The sequence below is a fragment of the Anopheles gambiae genome, chromosome 2 (genome assembly GCF_943734735.2).
Source record: "Anopheles gambiae chromosome 2, idAnoGambNW_F1_1, whole genome shotgun sequence".
Taxonomy (NCBI): domain Eukaryota; kingdom Metazoa; phylum Arthropoda; class Insecta; order Diptera; family Culicidae; genus Anopheles; species Anopheles gambiae.
This window is the reverse complement of record NC_064601.1, coordinates 94,558,984-94,585,333: the sequence shown is the minus strand read 5'-3', so window position 1 is coordinate 94,585,333 and position 26,350 is coordinate 94,558,984. Positions and strand designations below refer to the sequence as shown.

Genomic DNA, 26,350 nt, shown 5'->3' with positions numbered 1-26,350 from the left:
CAATCTCTGCACCATAAATTAGTCAACCCGAGCGGACCCCCAATCGGGGGAGATTGGTAGGATGACCGATACTAGACAGAGAGAGAGAGAGAGAGATACAACCGAACCCTACCTGGCATGGCCTCCGTCCCCAAAACTCCCTTGTGCGTATCATTATACCGTGATCGATTACACCGCACAGACGATTGCAGCGGGAAACTTGGCAGCGAGCACGCGTTACCCGCTCAGTAATTGCAACTCTTCGGGCCCCACAGACCCGGCACGCGGTTGCACTTCGGCCCTATCGGTTACACGCTTCTGGTGCTTCTTCTCTTCCACAATTGATTCTACACCATTTGCAAACCCCCCGAGTTGGCCTCCCCCCCTCCATTCCTCCCGAAAGGTCGAATTGAACCGATTGGGCGGGCACTGGTGGCTGGTTCGCGCACTCTGCAGCACGCTGTGGTTTTGTGGGCAATATGATGTATGCGCACTGTACCCGGTCGGTGGTGGTATGGTAAGCGTTTGGCTAGCTGTTTGCTATTTCGTAGTTCTTTGTCGCTGGCACGGTAATTCAGGCGGAACGGAACTGGAACGGGGATGGAATGTACTGCTGCCACCGCAGGGAAGTCCTTGCTGCAATCGGCATTCGGTAGAAAATTCGCATTTGTTTTTATTCAACGTACACCAATTGTAAGGTTCAAAATCGCAATATTTGTAAACATTCTTGAAGTTTTAAACAGATTTAGGAATTTCTTTACCAAAGCGAGTGAAATAAATACAGAACGAACGCACAACGGACAAAGTATTTGTCTCAAACACACTTATGTTTTATTTCAAGGTTCTTAGTCCTTTGTTGACATCTTGAAACATCTCGGATTTGTTCAGGATCCAAAGTTTCGAGACTATGTTTTGCGGTGTACTTGAATTGTGATGTGGTATTCTTAATAGAAGGATGATCTTGCACGAAGTAACAGACTATTATCTTCCATAATTAGTTGAAATCTTAATTATATGACTTTGCCTACTCTCTTGAAGAAGCTATCTCGTTCGATTCATGAAGGAAACGAATTCAATTACATACTTCAGACAACTTTGATAAATGATTTCAGACATGTCTGAAAAATATTACCTTCAAGACATCAGATTATACAGACAAAAGAAGGTTCTAACATAAAATAATGATTTCTAAAAAAATACACTTACATTATAGATTGCTTTCTATACCCCAACAACATCCTCATACATTCCCCCTATTGTAATCTTCTGAATTCTAAGCATGTTTAGAATGTTGGCAACAAACACAGAACAACTCCTACACATCTCTCTATTCAAACTCCCAAACACGACAGCATTGAGGCAATAGAGAACAAAAAAATGTTAATTCACTTTTAATAGACGAGCTCATTAAATTTCGTCATGTTTAACATGGCCATACATGAAACCGAACGTTTGGTAATGGCAAGCTAGCCTACCAAAGTGTGCCGGCGCCTTACGCGTACCTCCCCCCCCTCCCCTCCCCCCTCCTTTATGGAATGACGAAATTCACGATCGTTGTCGTGCGTCGTGTGCTCTCAATTGCAAACCGACTATGAATACCGAGCTCCGTTCCGTTCCAAACTCCAAAACCGGGAAGAAATCGCACACCACATGCGTCTATGGGTGTACGGTGTACGTTAAAGCTTTGGTGAAGGGTGGCCGATTGAACTGTCCGACCAGTAAAGTGTTGGGCACGTGGTTGGACACGACCCGATCGATTCGTGTAAGCCGTTTATAGTTCCAGCTAGTTGCATTAGAATGGTTGTGCTTTCCCTTTTCGCGAAGGTGAAAAGGCAACGATATTGAGAGTACTTTCTATGATGGTTTGTAAATCATGCTCCTATTCTTACTGTCCTTTTCCAATGCTATTGATAGACACTTTCAAATGCATTCTATTTAGTACAGGAAAAAACTTTTATACACATCAATCAAGATAAAGAAAACCCGGCCCAATCCATTGGCCACTCTAAAACAGGCCCAACATGGCTAATCCCATCTCTTCAAACAGACACTGTCCCATGGCTCGAAATATGTTTGCATGACCTCCATTGCTCCATGCTGTGGGACGTTAAACGGACGCAGTCATCCGTGCGCCATACGACGAGCGGGTTCATATGTTTATGTGTTTGTCGTCTGTTGTTCAATTTTTCTCCCAAACAACCCCAACCAAATGCCGATTGATCGAACGTGTTTTCCCTCGTCAGGGCACTGCCAAGAGAACGACATCCTTCCGCTTCACGTCACCAAAGCTCACGTTCACACCTCCTCTATGCGTACACTCGTAAGCTCCTTGCAATGACAACATTCGCTCCCTTGCATCCCGATCCCTGCCCGAAGTGGTCTAATGGCGTACGACTGTCCAACGGGCAACGGTTCCCTTGGAACAGTCCAAGCGTTTGGTGATGAGCAAATAATAATATTTTGCTACCGAATTAAAACCCCTAGTAGTGTGCCGGGAGAACACACACACACACACACACATCATTGATGGTGCAACTTCATCTCAACATCACCTCTACCGCCCCATCGGCTCCAGTATGTCTACGTGGGTTGCGGCAACGCTTCTCGTATGTGATGCGTTGATATCGCAGCGGATATATAGCGGAGGCGTAGGCTTTCAGGCACGGCGACTATTTGACAGTCGATCGAACGGACTCGATCGATGGAAATGAATAAATTATTCCGTTGGCTGACCCGTTGGCTGCAATGTTGGAGGTTTGCAGTCGCATTCGCGCTCACGCCATTTGAAAGTATGATGAGAATGAAAATCCGTCCCCGTTGACGTTTGCTTTTCCCCCCGGTTTCCAGCGCTAGTCGTCCCAGTTTTGCTTTCGGTTTCGCTTCCGGGGGTGTTTTGGCGAGGCAGCATGTCAGCAGCTGTCAGCGCGTTACGGTATAGGCATCAGTGCGCGATCAGCACACTCTCCCGAACGGGCTCTACCTCGCAGGATTAAACTGTTGTTATCATACATTTACATTTAATGGGTCACAGCTCGGAAGATTCATCCGAAAAGTAGACGTGCTAAGTTGATAAGGTTCATGCCATTTTATTGAAGAACGATTTTAAATGAGAAACAAAAAGCTTTCTGACTAATCGTTTTAATAGTCATGGATTCCACCAAAGATTAGAACTAGATTAAAGCCTTCAAAGATTAACCATCAACCGTGTGAAGCTTCCCACTTGATTCATGCTGTACGTGTCTATCGATCTTCAATGTTTCGACTTCCAGCCATATTTCCACTGCTTGCAACCAGGCAGAATGGAAGCAAATGTGAAGCATCCGTTCGGGTTAACCTCTGAACCACAGCCCCGGTCAGTCAGCCCGGGTCTTTTTTTCATCAAACAGCTAATCGATCCAATCATGCCACCCACAAGCCCTAAGAAACAAATGCCAACCCTAATTGCTCTTTGCTCTTTAAACACAGCCTATAGCCCCCAAGCGTCCCCAGTCACCGGTCACCGTGCTGCAGCGTTCCACAGCACCGAAGCTGAACACACTCACTTACGGTCCTAGAATTGATAATTAATTCCTAGCAGCCGGAAGCAGCTCTTGCCAATCGTTGCGAACACATTCGAACCGAAAGCCGACTGTGTTTGACTGCCCAACCGGTACCGATAGTACGTCGCATCGGACGCGTTTTCAAAATGAATAATTGTTTCAGAGAAAAAGAGGAAAGCTATCGGCGGAAACGGCAATGACAGGACATATTGGACTTACATAGACACCGAGCACCGGGATTTAAGCACTCCCACACACACACACACACATTGAATGGTGACGCTTTTTTGCCTTCCCATTCCCACACACACACACAGTTATGAATTCAAAATGAGTATAGCCATGCATCTAGGGATGCTTTTTGGGATGCTATTCAAGAGCATCGGAATGCAATAGATTCTTCCCGTACAGTGGAAAGCATTTTATGAATTCATAAGAGTGCATAAGAGTTCACCCGAGAATGTCTCCGTGGTAAATGATTCCTTCGCAACAATGCATCACTGATTACTGCAAAGGTGCAAAGAATCGTTCATGCCGGGTTGCACCACATTCCTGTTGCACGTTCCCAGCAGTGCGCCTGTCAGACTGCAAAATGTCTATTATATTCTAGCTGTTCATGAAATCTTTAGTGGAAGGTTCACTGGAGTTGAGCCTGCACTATCTTCCCAAATAGTGTCCAATGTACTAGGTGGCTCCAACGACGGAATCAAATCAAACCCAACTCAATTCGAAATGGAACCAATTACGCAAAGCTACAGGTACGTTACGGCCCGGCGTCCTGCGTCAATACGATACCAATCAGGTAGTTGTGGCCCGATTGTGGGCTCTTTTTTGGGCCTTCTCCCAAAAACCGATTTCTCGCACCTTGAAATAATAATCACCAGCAGCACTGGGAGCTACTGTATCGCAATCCCAATTGTGCCGAACTGCCTGCGTCGGAACGACAATTGGGATTCGGCAATCGGGAATTGATAGTGATCATAAACGTGAGTACAAAGGCCGGCCTCCTTTTTACCCACCGAAAAACCTGATAGCATCGATTCCGTAAGTAACCTTGTATGTGTTAATGTTAGAGCATCAGCCTCCATCGATAGCTTCGGAGCGACATGCACCATCCATTCGGTAACCCTTGCCCACCCTTTTTGTGGTGATCTTGGGCTAAAATTTACGACATTACATCCGGCGGCAATCTGCTGCTGCTGCTGCTGCTGCCTCGTGCTAGTGCAGCTTTACGGAAATGCGGAAATTCTGAAGAGCTTCTACGGAAACCGGCCATCATTTCCATCGCGCACCGGGCCCGGGTGCGAAAATTCCATGGCCAGGGCCCGCGTTGATACCACACACACACACACACACCACATCGTCGTGTCTCGGACGGACGCGAAACAATGGACGGAAATTAAATTTTACGAGCCCATGCATAAACTCGCTCCCTTCCCTCCCCCCTCGCCGTCCGGCTCCAGTTGCTGGCAAGACCTTCCGAGATTTGTTGGAAATGGCGCTACGGCGCTACGCCGGTCCCAAATCGGTTCACCGTACCGGAACTGGGTGACCGGTTCCCAAAAGGGAACTGGGTAAGGGATGCAAACCCAATGCCCCTCCCCTCTTCTTTTGTCCCTTGTCTCGCTTCCTTCTCCAACGAGTTCAATTTGGGCGAATAGAGTCGGACTACGCCCTTTCGGTTTGTACACGGGCGGTACGATTGTTTCCAAAAAGTGTCCAACTGTGCGGTATATGCAATTCTGTGCCCGGGTTGTAATTGCTTTTTATCGATTCCAGCGAACGGTGGAATTAGGAAGGAGAACCATTTTTCAACAACAAAAAGAACAGAAAAAAGGCTCTACGACTAAAACCTTTATTTGGGGAGGGTATTGGATCGGGACATTAGCGTTCCTTGGAGAGAACCGTGGAGAGAACTTTGGGTTGCAAATTGGTGTGGATTGTTTTTCGATTGTTTAAGATTACCCGAGAGCCTTACAAAAGGGTTTGAATACATATTATCATATTTAAGGGTTCTTATGTATTTACAATCTAGATATACTAAGAAGATAAAGTGAAAATGAACAATTCTGACTTGATTAATACATCCTTGCTTGCGTTTACCTGGATATATTCCCCAGAAAAAAATATCGAGCAAAAACTGGCAGAACAAACTTCACCAAACTGTCGGGACCGTCCGACACATTCAGAATCGCCCGCGGAAATTGTGACCACGCCAACACAAAACACCGAACAGTGCAAACGCACCCGAGTGGACTATCACGGCGGGGTTTATGGGTGCTTTTTCCCACAGCAGCACTGTCTTTTCACATCGACGGATGAAAAATTATAATGAACTTGACTGACGGGCTGGGAAAACTGTTGAACTGGTAAACAGCGCTAACGAACCGTGAATAAGCGAGCATAAATGTTGCGTTGTTACGTTGCATCGAGTGATGCTGCTGCTGCTGCTGCTGCTGCTGCTGCCTGTCACTAGAGAGCCCCAGAGCCGGCAGGTCGGCTCTGTCCGGATTCAGGGTTGCTCACGCTCCAGCCCAGCCTTCCGGTTCCGCTGCTGTTGCTGCGGACAACCGCTGATGTATTGTCGATTTCAAGCGACGATGCAGTACGTTGCAGCCGTCCCTGCTGCAGTCGACCTTACCCTCTCTCCACGACTCTGCGGAAGAGGTTCCATTTCAGTGACGATACCGCTGTGTGCGGTTCACTCTCCCCTGGGGGGGAAGGAGTTGGAAAACACACAAAAGGGACATAAACCGCGGTGTTGGACATCCTCGGAAACGAAACAGGGGGACAGTGCTCTGCGGTCAAATTCACGTCACATCGTCATCACACACTTTGAGGTTCGGCTCCGTTCCATTCACAGAGCTCGGCCCCACCCACGAATTGGCTTGATCGATGTGCACAAACTTCGTCGGGGATGTAAAAGGATGCCTTCCAGTGGTCTTAGCGAATGTGAGAGTGTGCCTTCGAGCGGGTACATCAACACAAGTGCAAAAAGCCAACAGGATGAGAGCCTTAGTAAGCGGTCCCGTGATTTGTCAGTGAATATTGTGTGTGCTTTGGGTGGGAAAAATCAAAACCATTGTGTGACCCAGTTTACTTTGAGAAGCCCAATGGGTGTAACATACACTGTCATTGGTGAACTGTGTAAGACTCTTCAGAAGTTTTATTTTTAAAAGCGTCTATGCTTAGTTGCCTCTACAACTAAGGCCTGTCAGGATTTCTTTGCTCATGTGGTGTGATTAAAAGGATTTTTCTTCAGATTGGGTCGTCCAATGCCTCCGAACAGAAGTCTGATAAGCCGCTGCGTTTCTGCGAACCCAAATTTGGTTCTACTATCTTCTTCTTCAATTAAATCGAAGGGATTAAGTCATCTCGAATATAATTTAAAGCAATATGTGTAGAAGCACTAGAACTATTATCATTGGACATGGTGCCATCTTTGCACAATTTGATGATAATTTGATTAAAAATTTAACTGGGAAGTACATTTGATCCAAGATTGGTGGACCTTGGAATGTCGTCGAAGATTCGATAAATATAGACAGAGCTGCAGAGGAATGCGGTTTAAACCATCATCGAACAGTGAGATATGAGTTGACTTAGGACGGTCTCTTAGTACCTCACACGATTTAACAACAACTGTCGTGGTTTCGAGCCTTCCATGGACCGTCTCCCGTAGCAAAAACTTATTATACAACTGAAGAAGAAGAGATGACTTATAAGAAAAAGGCGCTGACAAGGTTTACACCCCCCGGGAAGTTTCCTTAAAAGGTCCATGCTGTCTTACTGAAGTCTCCCAAAGCCTTTACAAACGATTCGAGCAATATTCCTTGAGGCAAAAGAGGGGTTTGGTAGCAAAATTCATACACACATGAAGGTACTAGTGCTCTACCTCTTGTGTCCTTATGGCAAGGTTCTCTTTAGTGTAAACGAGCAAAGGTCCACGATGTGAACTTTCCATTAACCTTATCCAGGCACGTAACACTAACTATTTTTATCCTTATCACATTTTTAAGCTTGCCCAGTATTCCAAAAACAGATATAGAACGTGTTATGCTACCATTCCTGCCATTTTCTACAAGATTTCCCGTAAAAAAGGTAACAATCTCATTCTTTGTGAACTTTCGACTACGAAATCTTCTTGAATAGTTTCCAAATATCTGTGTGAGATATCTTGTAAAAGAAAAAAGTGTACATGTGTCCCCCGAGATACGACTGTATTTAGGACCGAAAAAATGTCCCAAAGCAAGGCGTATGTCGAAAAGGTCGTATGTCGAATATCTATGAATATAAAGTATATAATCGAAGTTGAAGAGTTGGAATTTATGATATCGTTTATTTTATTCAAAATAATATTCGATAATGTATGAATTATATTTAAAAAACCGTACACAATATAGATATTCAAGATAGGGTAGTTGTGGAATCTTTGGAAATGTGTGTATAACGGTTATTAGCCCAAATATTCAAAAAAATACATCAATTTCTTGTCAATAACAACTTCGAACTGTCAGAATCAAAATCGTCGTATCTGCGAATCGTCGTAACTCGAGGGGGTCGTAACTCGGGGGACGCCTGTATATCTACATCCTTGTATACCTTCCAGTACCTACAAACGAAATCTCATCATGCACTTGTGCATACCTATTTCCTGGTAAGAATTTACGTGATTTTTCCAAATTTACAACCCCGTTCCCCCCTACAGTGTGCACAAACGATAAAGTAGCGAAACAATCCTACCGGTACAAGTAAAAGGGGTTCAAGAAAACTCACTACCCTATTGCTCATAAAAAGAAAATGCATTAGGGCTAGTGAAGGCACGCTCCTGCCTCCCCCCCCTCCCCTTCCCCCATACTAACCGATTCTTTCGGTCCCAGTGTTGGGTGAAGTTCCAGTTTTCAAAGTTCACGCTCCGTTGAGCACGCAAACAGCGAAAGGAACATCTGCGTAATGAGGAACGTTTATTTTGTCACGAACTTTAACCGAGAGTCCACCGAGGAAGATGACTTCTACTCCAGTCCTACCCCGAAACGCTGGAGTTTCATCGCCAGTGTCTTCGATTTTGTTTTTCCGCCATTCGTTACTGACCCGTTCTTAAGTCTTTTGCAATGTTTCCAACAAAAAAAAAAGAAAAGGCATAACAGAAACATCTTGAGGTAGTAAACTCGGTACGCGACCGTTCCTGAGGCCCGTGTAACATTCCTTGGCGCTCATCAGACGCTCCAGCTACAAACGGGAACATTATTACGGTTGCAGCTTTTACGAGCACTGAAACTTTAGTGACCTTTCTTACGGCAAGAACCCAGACCCGGCCTGTCTGTCCGACGAGAGTAGTTAAAGTAATTTTATTCTCCCACTGGTCCGACTTACTTGCGTTTTTTTTCTCTCCTTTGGTTACGTGTTCCGGTAAGGACCTTTACCTACTCCAATCACTGGGACACTCCACTGGGCACTGGGAGATTGTGGGCAGAAAAATATGTTAAAGTAAATTCCTGGAGCACACTTAATTCTTCTTCAACTGGGGTAGAATGAAACACTGCCAGCGCAGATGCCCTTTCAAAGCCTACTACAAACTCCGGCAGGATTAAGTGCGGTGGCCTACTTCGCTTCTGAACTGCCTGACAGCACTGGTAAGCAAAGGCAAACAACACAGCAGGCAGGCAGCAAATGACGAATGAAATTGATGCAATCATAATTGATACCATCATCACAGGACGAGCAACACACTCCGTCTAACGAGCAGAAAGAAAAACCGACCCATCCGGAAAACGGATACTAATTGCTTCCTTCCGGGAAAATACGGGGGTGAAGTGAAACCGAATTATTCTCCACTAAAGAAAGGCAGCAGTCGGGAAAGAAGAAAGGCACAACACATACGTTAGAGGCATTTTCCGGAGATTCTGACATTCATCTCTTCTATCCCTTTCTTTCTCTTCCAGCATCGGCCGGCGCTAACCAAAGCCACCATCCGGAAGAGCACCTCCAGCACCACGACCGAGAGCTGATTGGCAATCTGCATCATACGTACAACTATCTTAAAAGCACCGGACAGGTAAAGTTGAAATGCTGAAACCACTACAATATCAACAAAAAATGACCATTCCAATTTCCCATTTCACATCACCGCTTCGAAGACATCGCTCACGGGGAACTATGAAATATGGAAAGAACAAAAAAAAATGCCACAATTAGGTTTTGTCGGACCACGGCCCCGGAAACAGTTAATCAAACATCAATCATCGGGAAGGCACTGGCACACTGAGTAGCAAAGAAAAGCAATTTTGGTAGAATAGAACTTCCCCAAAATATCTTTAAAAAAAACAGGAAAAAAACCGAATGCTCCAAATCTGCATTCTTAATTTCCCCTTTTAGGAAGCTCCCTCAGGAGAGAGATAGAATCACATAATTGAAGAAGCAAGCTGCAAACATGAAAGTCAAACATGGCGGTCGGTTAAGGGAAAACGCGAGCAAAACGGAGCATCAACTCCCGCACCAAAGCTTAACGATCCTTGCACGTACTCGGACTCCGTTTGTTGGATGTGTGCCCCTCCAAAGATCGTTAAGCGATCGTTCCAGCAACTAAGCGGCCTGAGAAGCCAGCCAGGCAAAGCGTTGGTGGACAGAATTTATTACAAAAAGGCTCCTTCCCCATCCGGGTTGCAATTTTGTGCCGCGTGCAAAACGGGAGGATGGTGCAAATACGCCACCCTCTATTTGTGTGCTACGAAGCGCCCCTTGCGACCCGACAAGCGGGGAAAATTTATCTTTGCAAGATGTTGTGCCACTTTACATACACGAACAGCGTGTGTGTGTGTGTCTCTTCCCCGTCGCATGGTTGGGTTGGTTTGCTTCTGTGCACGCGGTTGTCGCCAAAGATTTAGCGGGAACAACGATGCCTGCCCCCCAGACAATAAATGCATCCTAGTCTAGGGCCCCCGTTCCCGGACGGCACAGGATACACGCGAAAGAAGGCACAGAGAGACAAAGAGAGCGAAAAAAAAACACATCCCACCCCATTGCAGGAATCGTTTAGCAAGGTTTGCTTTCTACACCCGTTACACCAGCAATTGGAGGGGGGGAAAGCTTTGGCCCCATCCCACAAAGGGCGCTCCACACTTCCCATCGTTTTGTTGGCAAACGATTTTGACACGTGCAGCCATAATTCAACCGTTTTATGGGCCCGTTACACCCGGTGTGCCACTCCAAAATTGTCCCTCTACCGAAATGTTTGTCTTCTGCCAAGGGCTCACGCCTAGCGAACTGCTCGCGGAGCCCCGGGAAGTAGGTCATCGAGAACCAACAACAAAAAAAAACTGGCAATTTTCTTCCAATCTTGAGATGTGCACATGTGTCCATTTGTGCGAGAGGGGAGGGTGGAGGGGACTGACACAGGTGGTGATAACAAATCGTGTCTCCTTCCGGGTTTGGGCTCCACCCTCAAGTTGCACCTAAAACTAAAACAGCCTCAAAAGAGGCCAGCACGAAACAAAGCTCACCCATAATGTCCATTAAAAGATGAAAATTTGTGCAGGCTTACCTTCCCTTTGCGAGGCGGGGACCTGGAAATGGAGACGCTTTATCACTTCAAACGTGGGCAGCAAATCATTATTTGGCTTGAACTATGGAAGAATGCCCACAGAGGAACACAGGCTAAACGTGAAGACACGTTGACTTCTCGCTTGAGGTGCGACCATAAGCACGTACACGGACGATTACACATGGCCTACTTGTGTTTAGGGGGGACCTTGATGTTTATTATCTTAATGCTTTCTTTGATGTAGCTTTAATCCACTTTAGTGTTTTTTGTTACCTTAAATCCACTAAGCGATAGGATTGAGGATGAGAAATAATAAGGCGCACAGGGAAAGTGCAATAAACAAAATTCAGTTTTCTTTAATTATAACTTCCATTTATCCTCCTCCATTAAACTCCTCCAAACGTTAACGCCAATGATCACTTTCTTCGTCCAACTGACCTACTCCAAAGCGCCACAAACACGCAAATGCTGTTAAAATGATACAAAAAACATCCCCCCAAATAAACCCTACAATCCAATGCTTTCCTTTTCAATGCCAAAAACCCCAACGACTCCGAATTGAGGAGGAACGTGTGAGAAAAGGAATTTTGTTAATTTTTATGCAAATCTCCCAGCGGTGCTTCTTGGTGTTCCTTGCCCGTCGTTCGACTCACACACAGAGTTTGATGAGCAACAATTACCTTACCCACCATACTATTATTGTCACGAACGAGATGGAATTTGTCTTTGCCATTTCTCTTTCGCTTCATAAATATTCATAATTTCGCTCTGCAGACACCCTATTCTGCGCATTCCCCCCCCCCCCCCCTCCCCCTTTGTGATTCAAGCTCGTTCTATTCGACAACAAAACAGAAACAAAAACCCCGTTCTTCATCATCAACCCCTTTTTCCCCCAATTCCAGATGCAAACGCTCAAAGCGACGGAGCTGAACAACACGCGCCGGGCCGAGGTGCCGATCATCTTCTTCAACCGCGTGCCGAAGGTCGGCAGCCAAACGTTCATGGAGCTGCTGCGCCGGCTAGCCGTACGCAACGACTACACCTTCCACCGGGACGTCGTCCAGCGGCTCGAGGTGATCCGGCTGGCGCCCGAGCGGCAGCAGGAGCTTGCCGAGATGGTGATGGACCTGCCGGTGCCCTCCGTGTACGTCAAGCACGTGTGCTACACGAACTTTACCCGCTTCGGCCTGCCGATGCCGATCTACGTCAACATGGTGCGCGATCCGGTCGAGCGCATCATCAGCTGGTACTACTACGTCCGGGCGCCCTGGTACTACGTGGAGCGCAAGCAAGCCTTCCCCGATCTGCCGCTGCCCGATCCGCGCTGGCTGAAGAAGGACTTCGAGACGTGCGTGCTGCAGGGCGACCCGGAGTGCACCTACTCGCAGAACGCGGTGCACGAGGGCATCGGGGACCACCGCCGGCAGACACTGTTCTTCTGCGGGCACGGTGAAGAGTGTCTGTAAGTATAGCTCTCCTGTAATCCTTTCACTGACCACGTGGCACGATGTATTAACTGTTGTTTTTGTTTTGCTGCTTACTTTCTCCCAATCAGCCCTTTCAACAGTGCCGGTGCACTGGAGCGGGCCAAGTACGCGGTCGAAAGCCAGTACGCGGTGGTGGGCGTACTCGAGGACCTCAACACCACGCTGACCGTGCTGGAGAAGTACGTGCCGCGGTTCTTCAGCGGCGCCAGCTCGGTCTACTTCAACGAGGTGAACGTGCTGCAGAAGATCAACAAGAACAACTTCAAGCCGCCGGTCAGCGAGGAGATCAAGAATCTGGTCCGGCGAAACTTCACCAAGGAGATCGAGTTCTACCAGTTCTGCAAGCAGCGGCTCTACAAGCAGTACCTGGCGACGCAGGTACCACTGAAATGAAAAAGTGTTCCTTTTATGGCAAGCGCGCGCGCGCCGCGCCCAACAGCACTGCCGGTGCTTTGCAGCTACGATAAGAAATAAAGATGGCCAACTGGCCAACACACACACACACACACACGCAGACACCCCACTCCCTTAAGCACACACTGAAACATTCCCACAACAGCATCATTATTTATGTATAAACTATTCATTTAGCGTGTAGGGGCCCATCATCGAGCGGCGTAAGAAGGTTTAATCCACCGATCAGCCAGGAGATCGCTGGAGGCGAAGATCGCGGCATCGTCGGTGGTGTATTTGTTTTGTGTCGTTAGCAGAAGAAACATGTGTAAAATAAATATTAAATTTACAACAACGTTGAGAAAGGCTCTTTGAGCTGTGCTATTCGAATGTTTTGACTTGAAGCTTTAGGAAGGAAAGAAAATAAAACCGAATTTTAAATCTGAAATTCCGAAAAAAAACCGAACCTTTAATATATCTCTTGAAATTCTGTTTTCTGTTGCTTTTTTTTTTGGTTCACATCAATTCACACACACGCTCGAACTAAAATAAATATATGTAAATCTTTGAAAATGGGTGATGTACGCGTTTCCTGTTTTTCCTGAGGTAATTCTATACCAATGCTCACCATGTATTGGGAACACTAAAAGCCTCATCATTTATACTTCAAGAAAGAAGAGAACGAAACAAAACAAAACAAAATAATAATTTAACATTTCACACAAACGATAGTGCAAAACAGGGCGAAGGGCGTATAATACACATCGGACTAGCTTTCCTTCGCTGCACTTCCGCCGCGCAGTTTAGCAAAGTACTGCTGGGCAGCACTGTGCACTGCCGGGTTCGTATCGGTACAGTAAATAATATACTCTTTAATCTCTTCGGCCGATTCGCCCGTTACGGTATTACTATGGTTCAGGTCCCGTGCTTCCTCCAGGGAAACGACAGCCACATCATCATCATCATCACCCTTCGTTTGTGACGGCTTGTAGAAGGTAACGTTGAAGCTACCAAACCATTGCTTGGTAGACTTTACGAAGCGGAAGGCTTGTGCTACGATGGGTTTTCCCTGCTGGTGGTTGAATTTGTTCACCTTGGGATAAGAAATGGGAAATTGGAGTTAAAAATTGGCCAGTTAGTGCACTTTAGGGGCACCTGCACCTACCTCTTCAATCATGTCGATTGAAAAACGGATAACTTCCTTGTATAAATCTTTGATCTGTAAGCGAGCAATGAGTGCTTTGGCTCGGTCGAGCCCGGGCAGCTTGCTAGCGGCCAGCTCTGAGGTAATATTATCGTTTAAATACCTAAACAGCTCCGGTTTGTCGTGTACTTTCGAGAGTGGTTCACTGGTTCCATCACTGTGAGAGAGAAATACCATTTAAAGAAGACCAATGATTAGCATGGAATGAATTATACATATATAACAAATGTCAATAAATAAATACTAACTAAATTAAATTGTTTTAAAATTTAAATTAAAATTAAAATCCAAATCATCGACTGGCAACACTGGTTCGCTTCTGGTACGCAGCATCCCTGCCATTGCGCATGCACAAGGATACGCAAGGAAGCAACAATAATAAAGTGCAGCAAACTGTCAAAACCCGTTCGCCAGGATGCAAACAGTTCAATAGATTACAAACATTTCCCCATCAGCGATTTAGTTCTCTTTAGAAAGTGTTGAACAAAATAAAAGTCGAGCTAACGGTACTAGCATGAGCCTCGTGTACCGTAACAGCCTTCTGTTACACTCCATCGTTCTGTGCGCTACCCTGCTACACGGCCCCGTTCCTACCGTAGGTGCAAAGGGACCCCATCATCCGGGGGGTGAGTTTAGCCGCAAAGCAGACAAACATCACCTGGACGAGCATTTGCAACCGGAGCGAGAGTAAGTGTGTGGCAGTGGTTGCAAAAAAGAACCTTCCCGAAATTTGGCGTACGATTTCCCTCCTCCTTTCGTCTTCATTTTAGCCATCTGGAAGATGACTTGAAGAGATTGCCAATCGGCGAACAGAGCCTGACGGAAATGTCGGAGGACGAGAAAAACTTTTACTACTTCAAGCTGCACGATTCGGACAATAACGACAATCTCGATGGGTTGGAAATGCTGCACGCGGCCACCCATCATCACAGCAAATCCGACGGTCAGCTGCACGGTATCGATCGTGCCGCGACCCAGACGGGCGATGATCGTGCACCGCTGCTGGACGATGACGAATTCAACCATATCATTGGTAAAGAATGCATGTAATCACATGTAAGAAAATCTCTTTTAAATGTGTGCTTTGCCACTTTTCCAGAGGTCATTGATGATTTCATCGAGTTTGCAGATACGGACAAGAATGGGCTGCTAAACTATCCCGAGTACATAAATGCCATCAATCTAAACGATCCCAAAACGCAACCCTCAACGGTCGACAACAGTCCGAATGAGCCCGGGCAACGCGCCGCTGCCCCTACGGATGTTCCTGCCGAAAGCGATGCTAAATAAAAAGTTAAACAAACTAGTATATAGTACAAAGCCAGGTGAGGGGGGGGGGTTTGCTTCTTACCGCGTGAACCGAAAACCTGCCCGTTCCGCTTCATGCATCACGTCCAGCATCATCAGCTCCGCACCGAGCACCTCCACGTCCTGGTAGCAGCGCCGATGGAACGCTTGCCGTGCGCAGGCCATTTCGTACACCAGCGGATAGTCCTGCCAGTGGTAGGCGAGCCGGGCCTTGCCCTCCACCGTCACGACCCGCACCCGATCGAACATTTGTCGGAACGGTCGCGACGGTTCAATCACCCCCGGCACGTGGTGTGCATCGCGCTGCAGATAGTCGCACCGATCGACGTCCACATCGCTGCTAACGATATGCGCGAGGAATTGGCGATCCGACGTCAACAGGTCGGCTGCATCGCCTCGTATTAGCGCACAGATTAGAGCGATTTGCTTTACCGAGACGTTTTCCAGCCGATCTAGTACACACTGCGCCAGCTCCACCGAGGAACGTTCGTGCTGCAAAATGAAACGGGCATTTGAAAGAATTTTTCAAGGGGCATTTTCACAACCCACTTACCCGCCAAGGTGCTCCGTAAACTTCGACAAACTTTTCCCACAGATGGGAAAACGGCCCATGGCCAATGTCGTGTAGGGCGGCAGCCAACTGTAATGGAAAACGCAGCCCGCACATGAACCCAAACGGGATTTCTATCTTTTCCGTCCGAAAATTCCACTTACCATTACACACTTTCGTTCGTCCTCGGTAACGGGCGGGTTGAGGGTCTTGTTCACCGCGTCCAGCAATCTTCCGGACAGGTAGCATGCTCTGGAGAAGCGGAAAAAACGGAACTATATTAGTGCACATTCCCTTCTTCGTGTGCGCTTGGTCGTACTTACCCCAGCGAGTGATCGTATCGGGTGTGCCGAGCCGTCCCAAACACCGCATTCGATACGCCTAACTGTTTCAAATACTTCAACCGCATAAACTCGGGCGCTTCCGTCACCGCCCGTACAAACGATGGCAATCGAAATGTTCCGTAAACCGCGTCGGGTACCGTTAGCTCGGACTGCTCCATTTCGTCTATCGGCAGCACTATTCCCGCTGAGCCGCAACGAACCGTGGACGGCTGCATTCTGACGATCGTGCTTTTATCTGATGTCGCTCCTTATCCCCTCCAATAACTGCTCTTCGATAGCTTATCGCTGCTTGTGCTTCCTGTGCGGCGTCAAGATTGCCCGCTCACCGTATCTTCGAACGGCGATACTAACAACACCAAAAACAGGCGGGCGGGCTCCGTAACCTTAGCAACCGCAGCACACTTGACCAGCCCGCATCGTCGTACAAGGCGAACAACAATTCCACGCTGACGAATCGAACCCGAAACAATGAGGCTTTCTGTGTTCCTCACAGCCTAGCACCGAAAATCACGCGGCCGTGCCCGATAATCCATCGCCTTCACGGACGGGGAAATGTCATCTGGAAGCGATTTTGTAAATAAATACCCCGTGGACACGCAGGCACACCACCCACCAGCCCCTCCGAAAACCCTTCTTCTTCTTCTTCTTCTTCTCCGAAAACCCAGCCCACTACCAATCTGCTGTCAACCAACGTAAACATTGAATAATTGGTCGTCTGTGTTGCTAGGTAACGGGCAGCAGGGCGGAAGCTCGAGTGGATTTCAAGACCGGTTCTTGGAACTGGTTGCACAATCGGCTTTATTTTTGGAAAGCAATTTTCTTTGTTTACACATTGCTACATTGTTTCCCGTTTTTCATCGCAATGTAAATTATGAAACCACACACCAAACAACATTCCTACGGCGTCGAAGGCCGCAAACTGACAGCAGCCGTAGCCCCTTACCAGGATCCAACGGCTGCGCGGGCTACTTTCACGCACTTTATTTGTGCGCGCTTGAATTTTGACGTTTCTCCAGCAGATTGATCGGAGCGGAGGATTTACGCGGGTCCTGTGTCGCCGGGCGCAGTTTCCAAGATTGTACATGTATTTTTGTTTTATTACTGTTAACTGAAAGTTTTATTTATATGCTAGTTTAAGTTTCAATTGTGAATACTACCACCATCCACGATGGAATACCGTGAGCAGAGTAAGTTCTTATTTGATCTTGTATCGGCGTTCCAGCCCCTGGAAGGCACTGTCGGCTGATTGCTGGTGTTTGTTGTGTTTTCTTTTAGAACTGTTGAAAAAAAAGGTCAAGTACGCGAACGAGGACAACTATGGTGCGCTGGCCGAAACGTGCCTGCTGCTCGGCGAGCTGTACAAAGATCGGGAAGAGCATCAGCGCGCTCTGAACGAGTACAAGCTGGCGGCCAAAGCGTACGAGAAGCTGCACAAACCGATGGACCGTGGGCTCGCCTTCCGGATGGTCGGCGAGATGCACTGCACGCTGGGCCAGTTCAAGGAAGCGCTCACCAACGTGCACGCGTACATGCGGGCCGCCCAGCGGGAAGGCAACACGAAAGCACTGCAGGAAGCGCACACTACCGTTGGGCGGGTCTATCTGGCCCGGGCGGAATCGAACCAGCGCCTGGGCAAACCGGCCGAATCGGAGACAGATTTGGCCGAGGCAGAAAAGTCCTTCCGTACGGCCCTTTCCATCTGTGACGAGTTGAAGCGCGTGCTGTCGAAAACGGAACTGATCAACATGCAGGCCCGTGCGCATCTCAATCTCGGACTCACGTTCGACTACCAAAACAAACCGGATCGTGCCAAGGAGCAGATGGACCGAGCGATACGGTTGGCGAAGGAAGCGGACTTGTTCGAGCTGCTCTACACGTGCTACAACGCGATGGCGTTGTGTAGTTCGCGGTGCGAAATCAACCCGGCACCCGGCGACGGGGGCGAACACTGTGGTCAAACGTTGCGCCTGCTCAACCTAAGCCTGGAGGTTGCATCGCGCTTGCCAAGCCGGGCGGCCAAGATGTGCCAAACGCTAGCGCTGATGGCAACGTTCTTCCTTCGCATGGATGACTTCCAGAGTGCGCGGCAAGCGCTGAAGCGTGCCTACCGGCTCAAGACACCTGTTGCCGGTGATGCGAAGCGGATCGCGCGCAAGCTAAAAGTGCTCGTTGCCATGTGCCGCATGGAGGATGAGCTGATCACAACCGATGCGACGAATTACGCCCGGCGCAAGGAGCTGTACGAGCGCATGGGTGACGGGGCGTGCAAGCTGCGCAACTTCACCAAAGCGATCGACTACTACAAACGCATGCTGGAATGCGCAGAAGCGAACGGTGAGGCCGACCGGCAGCTCCTGCCGTGCTACGTGAGCCTTTACCAAACGTACATCGACAACCGGCAGTACGAGCAGGCGCTGGAGTACCTGTGGAAGGAGCACAGCATCATAGCGCACGAGCCGCAAGAAGCGTACCACACACTGATGAAGATTGCCAAGCTGTACGAGCGGCAGAAGCAATCGTTCTTCACGATACAGACCGTCTATCTGCAGGCGAAGGATGAAGGCAAAAAGCTGAACTCGATCGAGCTGCAGCGGGTGCCGGTGCAGCGGGCTGTGAAGCTGCTGCGTGCCAACTGTATGGATTTGATGGCGGACAAGCTGGAGCAGGAAGCGATCGCGGAGGGTATCGAACTGTCGAGCACCGTCGAGCCGGACAGTGAAGAGCTGCCGGATGCAAACCAATCGCTTGATTTGGCAGATTACGACGTGGACGAGGAGGAAGAGGAAGCAGCGGACGCGGAACACGATACTCCGGACGTGGGTGATGAGATCGATCTGGAGGTGGATCTCTCGGACGAATCTGACGGTGATCCTGCGCTCACGATCGGCGAAGATCTAAACAACGCGTCCGCAGCGGACACATCGTTGAAGGGAAGAAAGCGTGGCAAACGGTTTACGGTGCGCCGCAACAAGAAGGGAGAGACGCAGCTGCATCAGGCGGCCATCTCCGGCAACAAAACGCTTGCCGAGCAGTTGCTCCAACTGGGCCATCCGGTGAACGAGCGCGACTATGCTGGGTGGCTTCCGCTGCACGAAGCGTGCATACACGGACATGCGGAGATTGTCGCGCTGCTGCTCGATCGTGGTGCGCACATAAACGATAAAGGTGGTACGAGTTGTGAAGGGATTACGCCACTGCACGACGCCTGCCGTAACGGGCACTTGAGCGTGATAACGGTGCTACTAGATCGTGGAGCGAACGCCACGCTGCGGAACGATTACGGGGAAACCGCCCTAAGTATGCTGGATGGATGGTACGAAAAGCTAAAGGCACCTTTAATGAGTGCTGAAACGAAACAGTATAATGATGTGCGGGAGCGTCTAGTGGCACAGTTTAATGCGGCGGCCATTACCGTCTCACCACCAGCGGCTTTGAAACCTACAAGCACCGTCGGTCGTGGGACGAGACGACACACTTCAAACGGAGATCTGGAAGCATCCATCCCGCCGTCAGCAATATCTCCATCGCGATCGAGTCGATTGACGCCAGCCACTAGCACCAACTCTTCCGGGTACGTCAGTGAGGTGGGCGGATCGTCCAGGCATCGGAACGTCATATACGACGATGAGAACGATCACTACAGCAGTGCGGAAGATTCGCCCAGTGAGGAGGATCGCGAGCATCGTGCCGTAATCAAACGGAAATCAACATCTGCCGGTGTGTCGGAGTACCTTAGCGTCATGAAAGCGATGCGCAAAAACCATCTCGCGGACGAGCCGAAGGCTCCTACCGCCTCCGCGCAGAAGAAACGTCCAGCGTGTAGATACTACGACGAAGAGGATGAGAAGGACGATTGGCTGATCGATGATATGAAGCAGTCGGCTAAAAAGAGTCGCGTTATACGCGATCTGCAGCGTACGGCGCTGGTTGGTGGTAGCTTGGAGCGGAGCAAATCTTCATCGTCCCTGCCGGCCACCAGTCGTACCGTCGAGCTGGGTGGCGATCCAACGGCGCGGTTAAACTCCCTCCTCGACTCGGACGATGACGATCCGTTCGAGGTGGAGCCCGATTCGCACGACAAACGATCGCAGCAGGAAAATGGCAAGGAGGGCAGTGCTTTTAACGTGCTGATGAACAATTCAGCCAAAAGCTTCCGACGCACACAATCGCGCCGAAACTCGAACGAATCACGCTCGCTGTACGGTCGGCGATCTTCCACACATCAAACGTCACTGCTCGAGGCGGGTTTCCAGCGCGTTGCTAGTCCTTCGCTGGAGGAAAAGGAAAACCTACTGCCAAAGGCGGCGGGGACTACTTGCTCCCCTGCCAGGACGCCGATTAAACAGACGGGCGAATGCCGTACGCAGCCCTCGTTGCGTGACGCTACGCAGAAGTGCACGATACAGGTGAGGCTGGACAATGGTGAGGTGTATCGGGTGAGCTACGACGAGAAGCTTATTTTTACCACACAAACGGTTGGATGGTTACGGAAAGCTGTCGCCAAGCAGTATGCAATGTGAGTATCGAACGAGTTTAGGGACGGATATGGAGGAATGAAATCATTAATGCCTTCCTTTCCAACCCGCAGGAATCATGGGAAACGGCCAATTATCGATCTGAAGCCAGCGGAGGGTTGTATCGTGAATTCTTTCTTCGATTCCGACACGCTGAACGTAGTGTTGCAGAGCGCCTCCACTGACGGTGTGCTACAAATGCACGGCCAAATTACCGGCTGGGAACATATCGATCTGGAGGAGTACTACGAAGAGTATTGCGAACAACACAAGCTAGGTACGATGTCTAGTAGTGATGAAATGGGAATCTAGTCTAGTAGGCTAGCTCCGAAGTTTGTGGAAACGATTCCGGGTAGTCGATCCGGAAGCGGTTTCCGGAATCGATTTCGGAATCGGCTCGGAAATTAGCTCCGGAATCAGCTCCGGAATCGGCTCCGAAATCGGAATCGGTTTCAGTATCATCTCCGGAATTGGAATCGGCTTCGGAATCGGCTTCAGAATCGGAATGGGCTTCGAAATCGGAATCAGAATTGGTTCCGGAATCATAATCGGCCTCGAAATCGGAGTTAGTTTCGGCATCTCCATAAGAATAGGCGTTTAGGTCCAATGATGTTACGTATTGATAGCCGCAAATAATTCAAATTTACTTTTAAACGATCCATTCTCAAGGAGATTCTCGGATTGATTGATGGCTTCTGAAACTTCTTATTTCAATTCATGAACTGATTCACATTCCGGAGCTAATTCCAATTCTGGAGTCAATCTTGATTTCGTTTCCGGAGCAAATTGGGATTTGCAGATCGATTCGGATTTTGGAGCCGATTTTGATTCCGGAACCAATTCTAATTCCAAACCTGATTATGATACCGGAATTCCTAATTCGGATTTAACTACGGAATCTATTACTAAATCGAAATCGGATACGGAGTCAATTCCGGAAACGGCTCCATAGTCGGAATCGATTCCACCAACGGAACCAGCTCCGGAATTGATTCCGAGCTCCCATCACTAGTGTCTAGACTTGCTTTCAAAATAAAACCTTTTTGTAATAATGAAACCTTTCATCCTTTTCTAGAAACCGACAAAGACCTGCGCAAGCGCCTCATAACGATGAACCGCAATAAAATCATCACGATCGAGCCCGACTTTGCGCAAACCGTTCCGGCGACACCCGTTCCCCCCAAGCACGTACTGTCGATGGTGCTGACAGTGGCGTTCTTTCAGCAGGACTGGATGAACCACCTGGACCTGTCGATGAACGGCATCACGGACGATGACGTTGGTACGCTCGTGCTCTATCTGCCCGCCTGTCGGCAGCTGCGTGTGTTGCGGCTGCGGATGAATCTGCTCACCAGCCGGAGTGTCGAGATGCTTTGCTTTGGCTGTAAGAGCCCCTCCGATGGCACATCGGCAGCAGCAACAGCAACAGCACCACTCGGTGGAGGACAGCTAACCGAGCTGGACCTTAGCCACAACCCACTGCAAGATGCGGCACTCGTCCCACTCGCCCGACTGTGCAGCAATTTACCCCTGCTGCGCGTTTTGCGCATTCGCTCGACCGATGTGACACACTTCAGCACCACCGATGCGCCCTGCATTGATGTGAGCCGGTTAGAAACGTTCGACATCTCTGAGAACAAGCTTACCGAACGCTCCGTAGCGTGCCTGCTACAGCAGCTAGGCGACGGTGTGCTGCGGGAAGCATACTTCCGGTCTCTTCCCGTGCACTGTGATAATTTCAAGCCGAAGCTTTGGCAAACCCTGACCGAGCGGCAACGGTTGGACGGGATGCGTGTACTAAGCCTCACCAACTGTCGGCTGTCGGACGATGAGCTGGAAGGCTCACTCTTCCCCGCCCTCGGACCCAACTGTCCCGCACTGACCCAGCTCGACCTATCGTACAATGTTGCCCTCACGAAGCGTTCCTTTGTGGCCCTGTTGCGGTGTTGCGCTGGGGCAGTGTTTCGCCTAGAAGAGGTACGCTTTGACCATGACGTGCAGCTGTGGGTGGATCTGGAAACGGACGAATCGATACGATCGATGGAACACAGCCCGACGGGCCGCTATCCACAGCAGATACATGCCATTCTGCCCGTCCACGGGTATGATGAGCAGCGGTACGCGAAACTACTCGCCGTGATCGAGCAGCTGTGGCGTTCACTGTGGCCGGCGGGCCAATCGTACACACGGCGCCACGAAGGCAACGGGCTACAGGTAACGCTCAGCACCGATCCGGTGGGCTAATGATGCGCTTTGTTTCGTTGTAGATAGGTTAAATAAAGTGTTTATAGGAATTTTGACTACGAACAAAAAGGTCCGTTGCGCCATTCCACCTGATACCAGCCGAACAACACGTCCGAAGATCTTCCCCGGCAGCGGTGGTGTCGATTGTCCACAATACTGTCACTGTGTGGTTTATTCACTCTACTTCACCTCTGAATGCTCTGCACTACATAGCCCGTTAATAAGCGTTGAAAGAATATCGTAAATAATATCGTTACGCAGAGAGATAGAGAGAGAGAGATTGTCTCCGAGAACTGCAACCGAACTGCATCTCCGCTTAATACCATGTGTGTTACTTGTACGCACAACGTGTCTGTGCGCATACGTGTTTTTGATTATCACTGCAATTGACTAACGCGTCTCGCCATTTCCCGGTGCGAAAGCGCACCCCAAAGTTAGGAGTACAGCGAGGAGGCAAGCTGCTCGTAAATGCTGGTCAGCTCGTTGTACAGCTGCTTCTTCAGCGTCTTCGAAGGGCCCCACGGACGGGCGGCGTCCACATCCGACCGACTAGCCGGTCGCGCACACCGGTCCAGTATGCGAAGCAACCGGGGCGAGCTTTTCTCCGTCACCAGGATCCCGGGCTCCTCGGCAGTGCCGCGAAATATCTGCGGGAAAAGCAAGGTAAAATGCTCATTCAATCGTACCCTCCTGTTCCAACTCAATCTAACACTCCCCTTACCTTTTCACAGACAATCTGCAGATTGTTGTTCAGCAAACCGGCCGTACACTGGTGGCTGGTCGCATTGCACCGGCTGCGGCAATCGTAGTAGCTACAGTCCGCATCCACCGCACACGTGCGCCCATCCGACAGCCGCCGATCGATGGCCGCCTCCGTACTGATGTGCCGCAAGTCGTGATACTTCATCCGGCTGTCACTTATCCCAAACCCGCCCAGCACCACCGAACACATCTGGAACCGGTTCTGGCCCATCTCGTCCAGATAGTCCAGCACCAGCACGGCCACCTTCAGATGGTACCGCCACTTGGACAGGTCGATGTGGTTGGTAAAATGGTACCGGCCCTCATCGACAAACTCCACCGTCTCGAGCAGCTCGGTGAGGAACAGCTCGCCGCACGTACCGAGCACCTGCGGGAAGATCTCCTTCTCCTCGTACAGCCGGCTCAGCAGGTACTCGTTGTTCTGGATCAGGTTCCAGCTGTTGCGCATGCTGGCGTGGAACAGGATGCGATTGTTTTTGTTCTTCAGCGCCAGCAGCCCCGCCAGCTTGTCGAACGGAAGCTGCACGCCGTACCGCAGCTCGATGTAGCGCCGCACGATACCGCCGTACTCCTGCTCGGTCGGGTAGTGTTCCTCCTGCCGGTGGCTGTCGATCCAGGACAGCTTCTCGTAGCTTGCATCCGGCACGGCATGCTGCAGGGTGAGATATGGGGAACCAGTGTTTGGTAAGAAGCTCTCATCAAACATTTTCGCTAACCTTTACCTTCACCACCACAAACTGTTGGGCTTTGCGGGCCAGAAAGCGATGCGCATTGAACGGATACGCTGCCGCGTGGGCAGCGGGCGGGCAGTGGAACTCCGAGATGGTATCGCCGGCACACAGCTCCGGACACATGTAGCCGGTCACTTCGTTCGTGTAATACTGATTGCACTGGGAAATGCGTGAGGCGAGCATTAGGAGACGGTTTTCATTGAGCTTACGTTTTACTTACTATTTTAGACACCTTCCACTCGACCAGCACATCGAAGCAGTAGTGCATGCCGGTCAGCAGGTAGCCCACGACACCGACCACTACCAGCAGCAGGATCGCGGCACTGGTCAGCACACAGTACTGGCGTCTACGCGGCGAGAAGCGCAAACGGCGGGTCATGTTCTTGAACCGGTTGTGCATCACCAGCGCACTGTTGCTGCTGATTGTCATTGCTGGGGGTTACTTCCGGCAGCAAAACAAAATCCCCACTTGCGTGTGTGTGTCTGTGTCACTTGGCTGATTTGTTTTGCAGCCGCTACTGCTGATGCATTCTTACCTTTGCTGCACAAAACAAAACAAAAAAGCAGAAAACCAAATCAAACTTCCGGGGATGCCGCCAACCCACACACACCCCGGCAAAACAAACAAATGGCCGGCCGTTTGTCGGTCGTTCTTTTTTGGGCTCTTGGGGCCTATGGGGGACAAAATTGATTTTGTTACATAAAAACAACTGTCCGCGCCTACCCAAAACTGTCACAGCCCGTGTGCCCGTGAAGGGCGCAAAACATTTTTGCCATGCGTGCGCCTGTCCATTCTGTCGGTCCTGGTGGGTGCTGGGGAGATGGGCGTTCAGGGTTTGGGTTTGTTTTTGCGAGTGACGTCATATGACGCGTTTGGAAGGATTTATACGTTGAAAGTTCCCAAACAGCGTGGAACATGGAGCGGAGCGGAGTGCCATTGCGCATGTTTCTGCTTCGGAGGAATTGGAATTCCCTCCAAGGCGTCAAGACACTCGGCGCGTGCTGCTAACCTTTATCGTGGTGTGCTCGCCTTATTCGCCGTTTCGAATTCATTCAACTCTTGGTGAAGAAGCACGTGGTGTTCCGCCTTCCGCACGCAGCACGCACGCTCGAATGCAGCAGGGGAAGACGCGCATGATGATGTTGCACAACAAAAAGCGAGTGAGGTGAGCGTCAGTGCAAATTTCGTCAGGAAAGTGGAATCCTGTTATTTCCCAAAAATGAAAATAAGCTTTAAAAAATCGAATCTGTTTACACGAATTTAAATGGCGCAATCAATTCACGTACGCGTCATCTTGCAGTCCCAAAACTGCATCCGCGAATTTGCCGTTTTTTGATAACGTGTATTGCACTTCCTGCAGATAACAGTGCATGTGTGTGTGTGTGTTCCACCTGCCTGCCACAAAGGTCATTTACATGAGGTCGTTGCACCGGGTTGATCGATCTCCGCCTCAGGAAACAAAGCCAACCGCTGGTATGACCCAGTTCCCAAGGTATTGTGTCGAATCTTCCCGATTGTCTGGAATATACAAACAAAAATGCATTTTTGCAATTAAAAAAAAGGCAGATTATTCCAATACGACCTTATCACCTTATCTTCAGTAGTTGAGATAGTGTTTACATGGCGGTTTCTTATCTCAAGAATTTAAACAATTCTTTTATTTATCCTGCTTCCCCAAAGTGGCACCTTTTCTGAGTGATTTGCCCTCTATCTTATCATGTAATCTAATCATCACTATCGGTATTCGTATGACT

The 26,350-nt window shown here is 49.2% G+C and overlaps 5 protein-coding genes across 6 annotated transcripts in view; 3 read left to right on the top strand and 2 right to left on the bottom strand.

The window, feature by feature from the left end:
• Positions 1-13,303, top strand: part of LOC1276729 (heparan sulfate 2-O-sulfotransferase pipe) — a 120,345-nt gene extending 107,042 nt beyond the window's left edge. The window contains exons 3-5 of the mRNA XM_061642543.1: positions 9,461-9,573; positions 11,961-12,520; positions 12,614-13,303. Of these exons, the coding sequence (XP_061498527.1) occupies positions 9,461-9,573; positions 11,961-12,520; positions 12,614-12,938 (998 nt within the window). The 3' untranslated portion in view covers positions 12,939-13,303. The remainder of the gene's footprint in view (positions 1-9,460; positions 9,574-11,960; positions 12,521-12,613) is intronic.
• A 69-nt stretch (positions 13,304-13,372) lies between these two features.
• Positions 13,373-17,260, bottom strand: LOC1276727 (deoxynucleoside triphosphate triphosphohydrolase SAMHD1). 2 transcript variants are annotated; one of them, XM_316105.5, is made up of 7 exons: positions 17,018-17,110; positions 16,324-16,903; positions 16,165-16,252; positions 16,004-16,090; positions 15,494-15,942; positions 14,104-14,299; positions 13,373-14,031 (listed from the first exon to the last, which is right to left on the bottom strand). In XM_316105.5, the coding sequence occupies exons 2-7, from the start codon at positions 16,557-16,559 to the stop codon at positions 13,708-13,710; spliced, it is 1,380 nt and encodes a 459-aa protein (XP_316105.4). In that variant the 5' UTR covers positions 16,560-16,903; positions 17,018-17,110; the 3' UTR covers positions 13,373-13,707. The 2 variants fall into 2 exon arrangements, with proteins under 2 accessions (XP_316105.4, XP_061498525.1); XM_061642541.1 differs by having other exon boundaries at positions 16,324-17,260.
• On the top strand, positions 14,509-15,445 carry LOC1276728 (multiple coagulation factor deficiency protein 2 homolog). The gene is made up of 3 exons (XM_061642550.1): positions 14,509-14,829; positions 14,913-15,175; positions 15,242-15,445. Exons 1-3 carry the CDS (start codon positions 14,657-14,659, stop codon positions 15,430-15,432), a joined length of 627 nt encoding a protein of 208 aa, XP_061498534.1. The 5' UTR covers positions 14,509-14,656; the 3' UTR covers positions 15,433-15,445.
• Positions 17,261-17,351: 91 nt separating the features above from the next.
• Positions 17,352-23,171, top strand: LOC1276726 (tonsoku-like protein). Its single transcript, XM_061642521.1, has 4 exons — positions 17,352-17,531; positions 17,620-20,860; positions 20,933-21,135; positions 21,934-23,171. The coding sequence occupies exons 1-4, from the start codon at positions 17,513-17,515 to the stop codon at positions 23,100-23,102; spliced, it is 4,632 nt and encodes a 1,543-aa protein (XP_061498505.1). The 5' UTR covers positions 17,352-17,512; the 3' UTR covers positions 23,103-23,171.
• A 71-nt stretch (positions 23,172-23,242) lies between these two features.
• LOC3290094 (divergent protein kinase domain 1B) lies at positions 23,243-25,025 on the bottom strand. Its single transcript, XM_061642542.1, has 4 exons — positions 24,816-25,025; positions 24,587-24,754; positions 23,824-24,516; positions 23,243-23,749 (listed from the first exon to the last, which is right to left on the bottom strand). Exons 1-4 carry the CDS (start codon positions 25,023-25,025, stop codon positions 23,537-23,539), a joined length of 1,284 nt encoding a protein of 427 aa, XP_061498526.1. The 3' UTR covers positions 23,243-23,536.
• Positions 25,026-26,350: the final 1,325 nt, after the last annotated feature.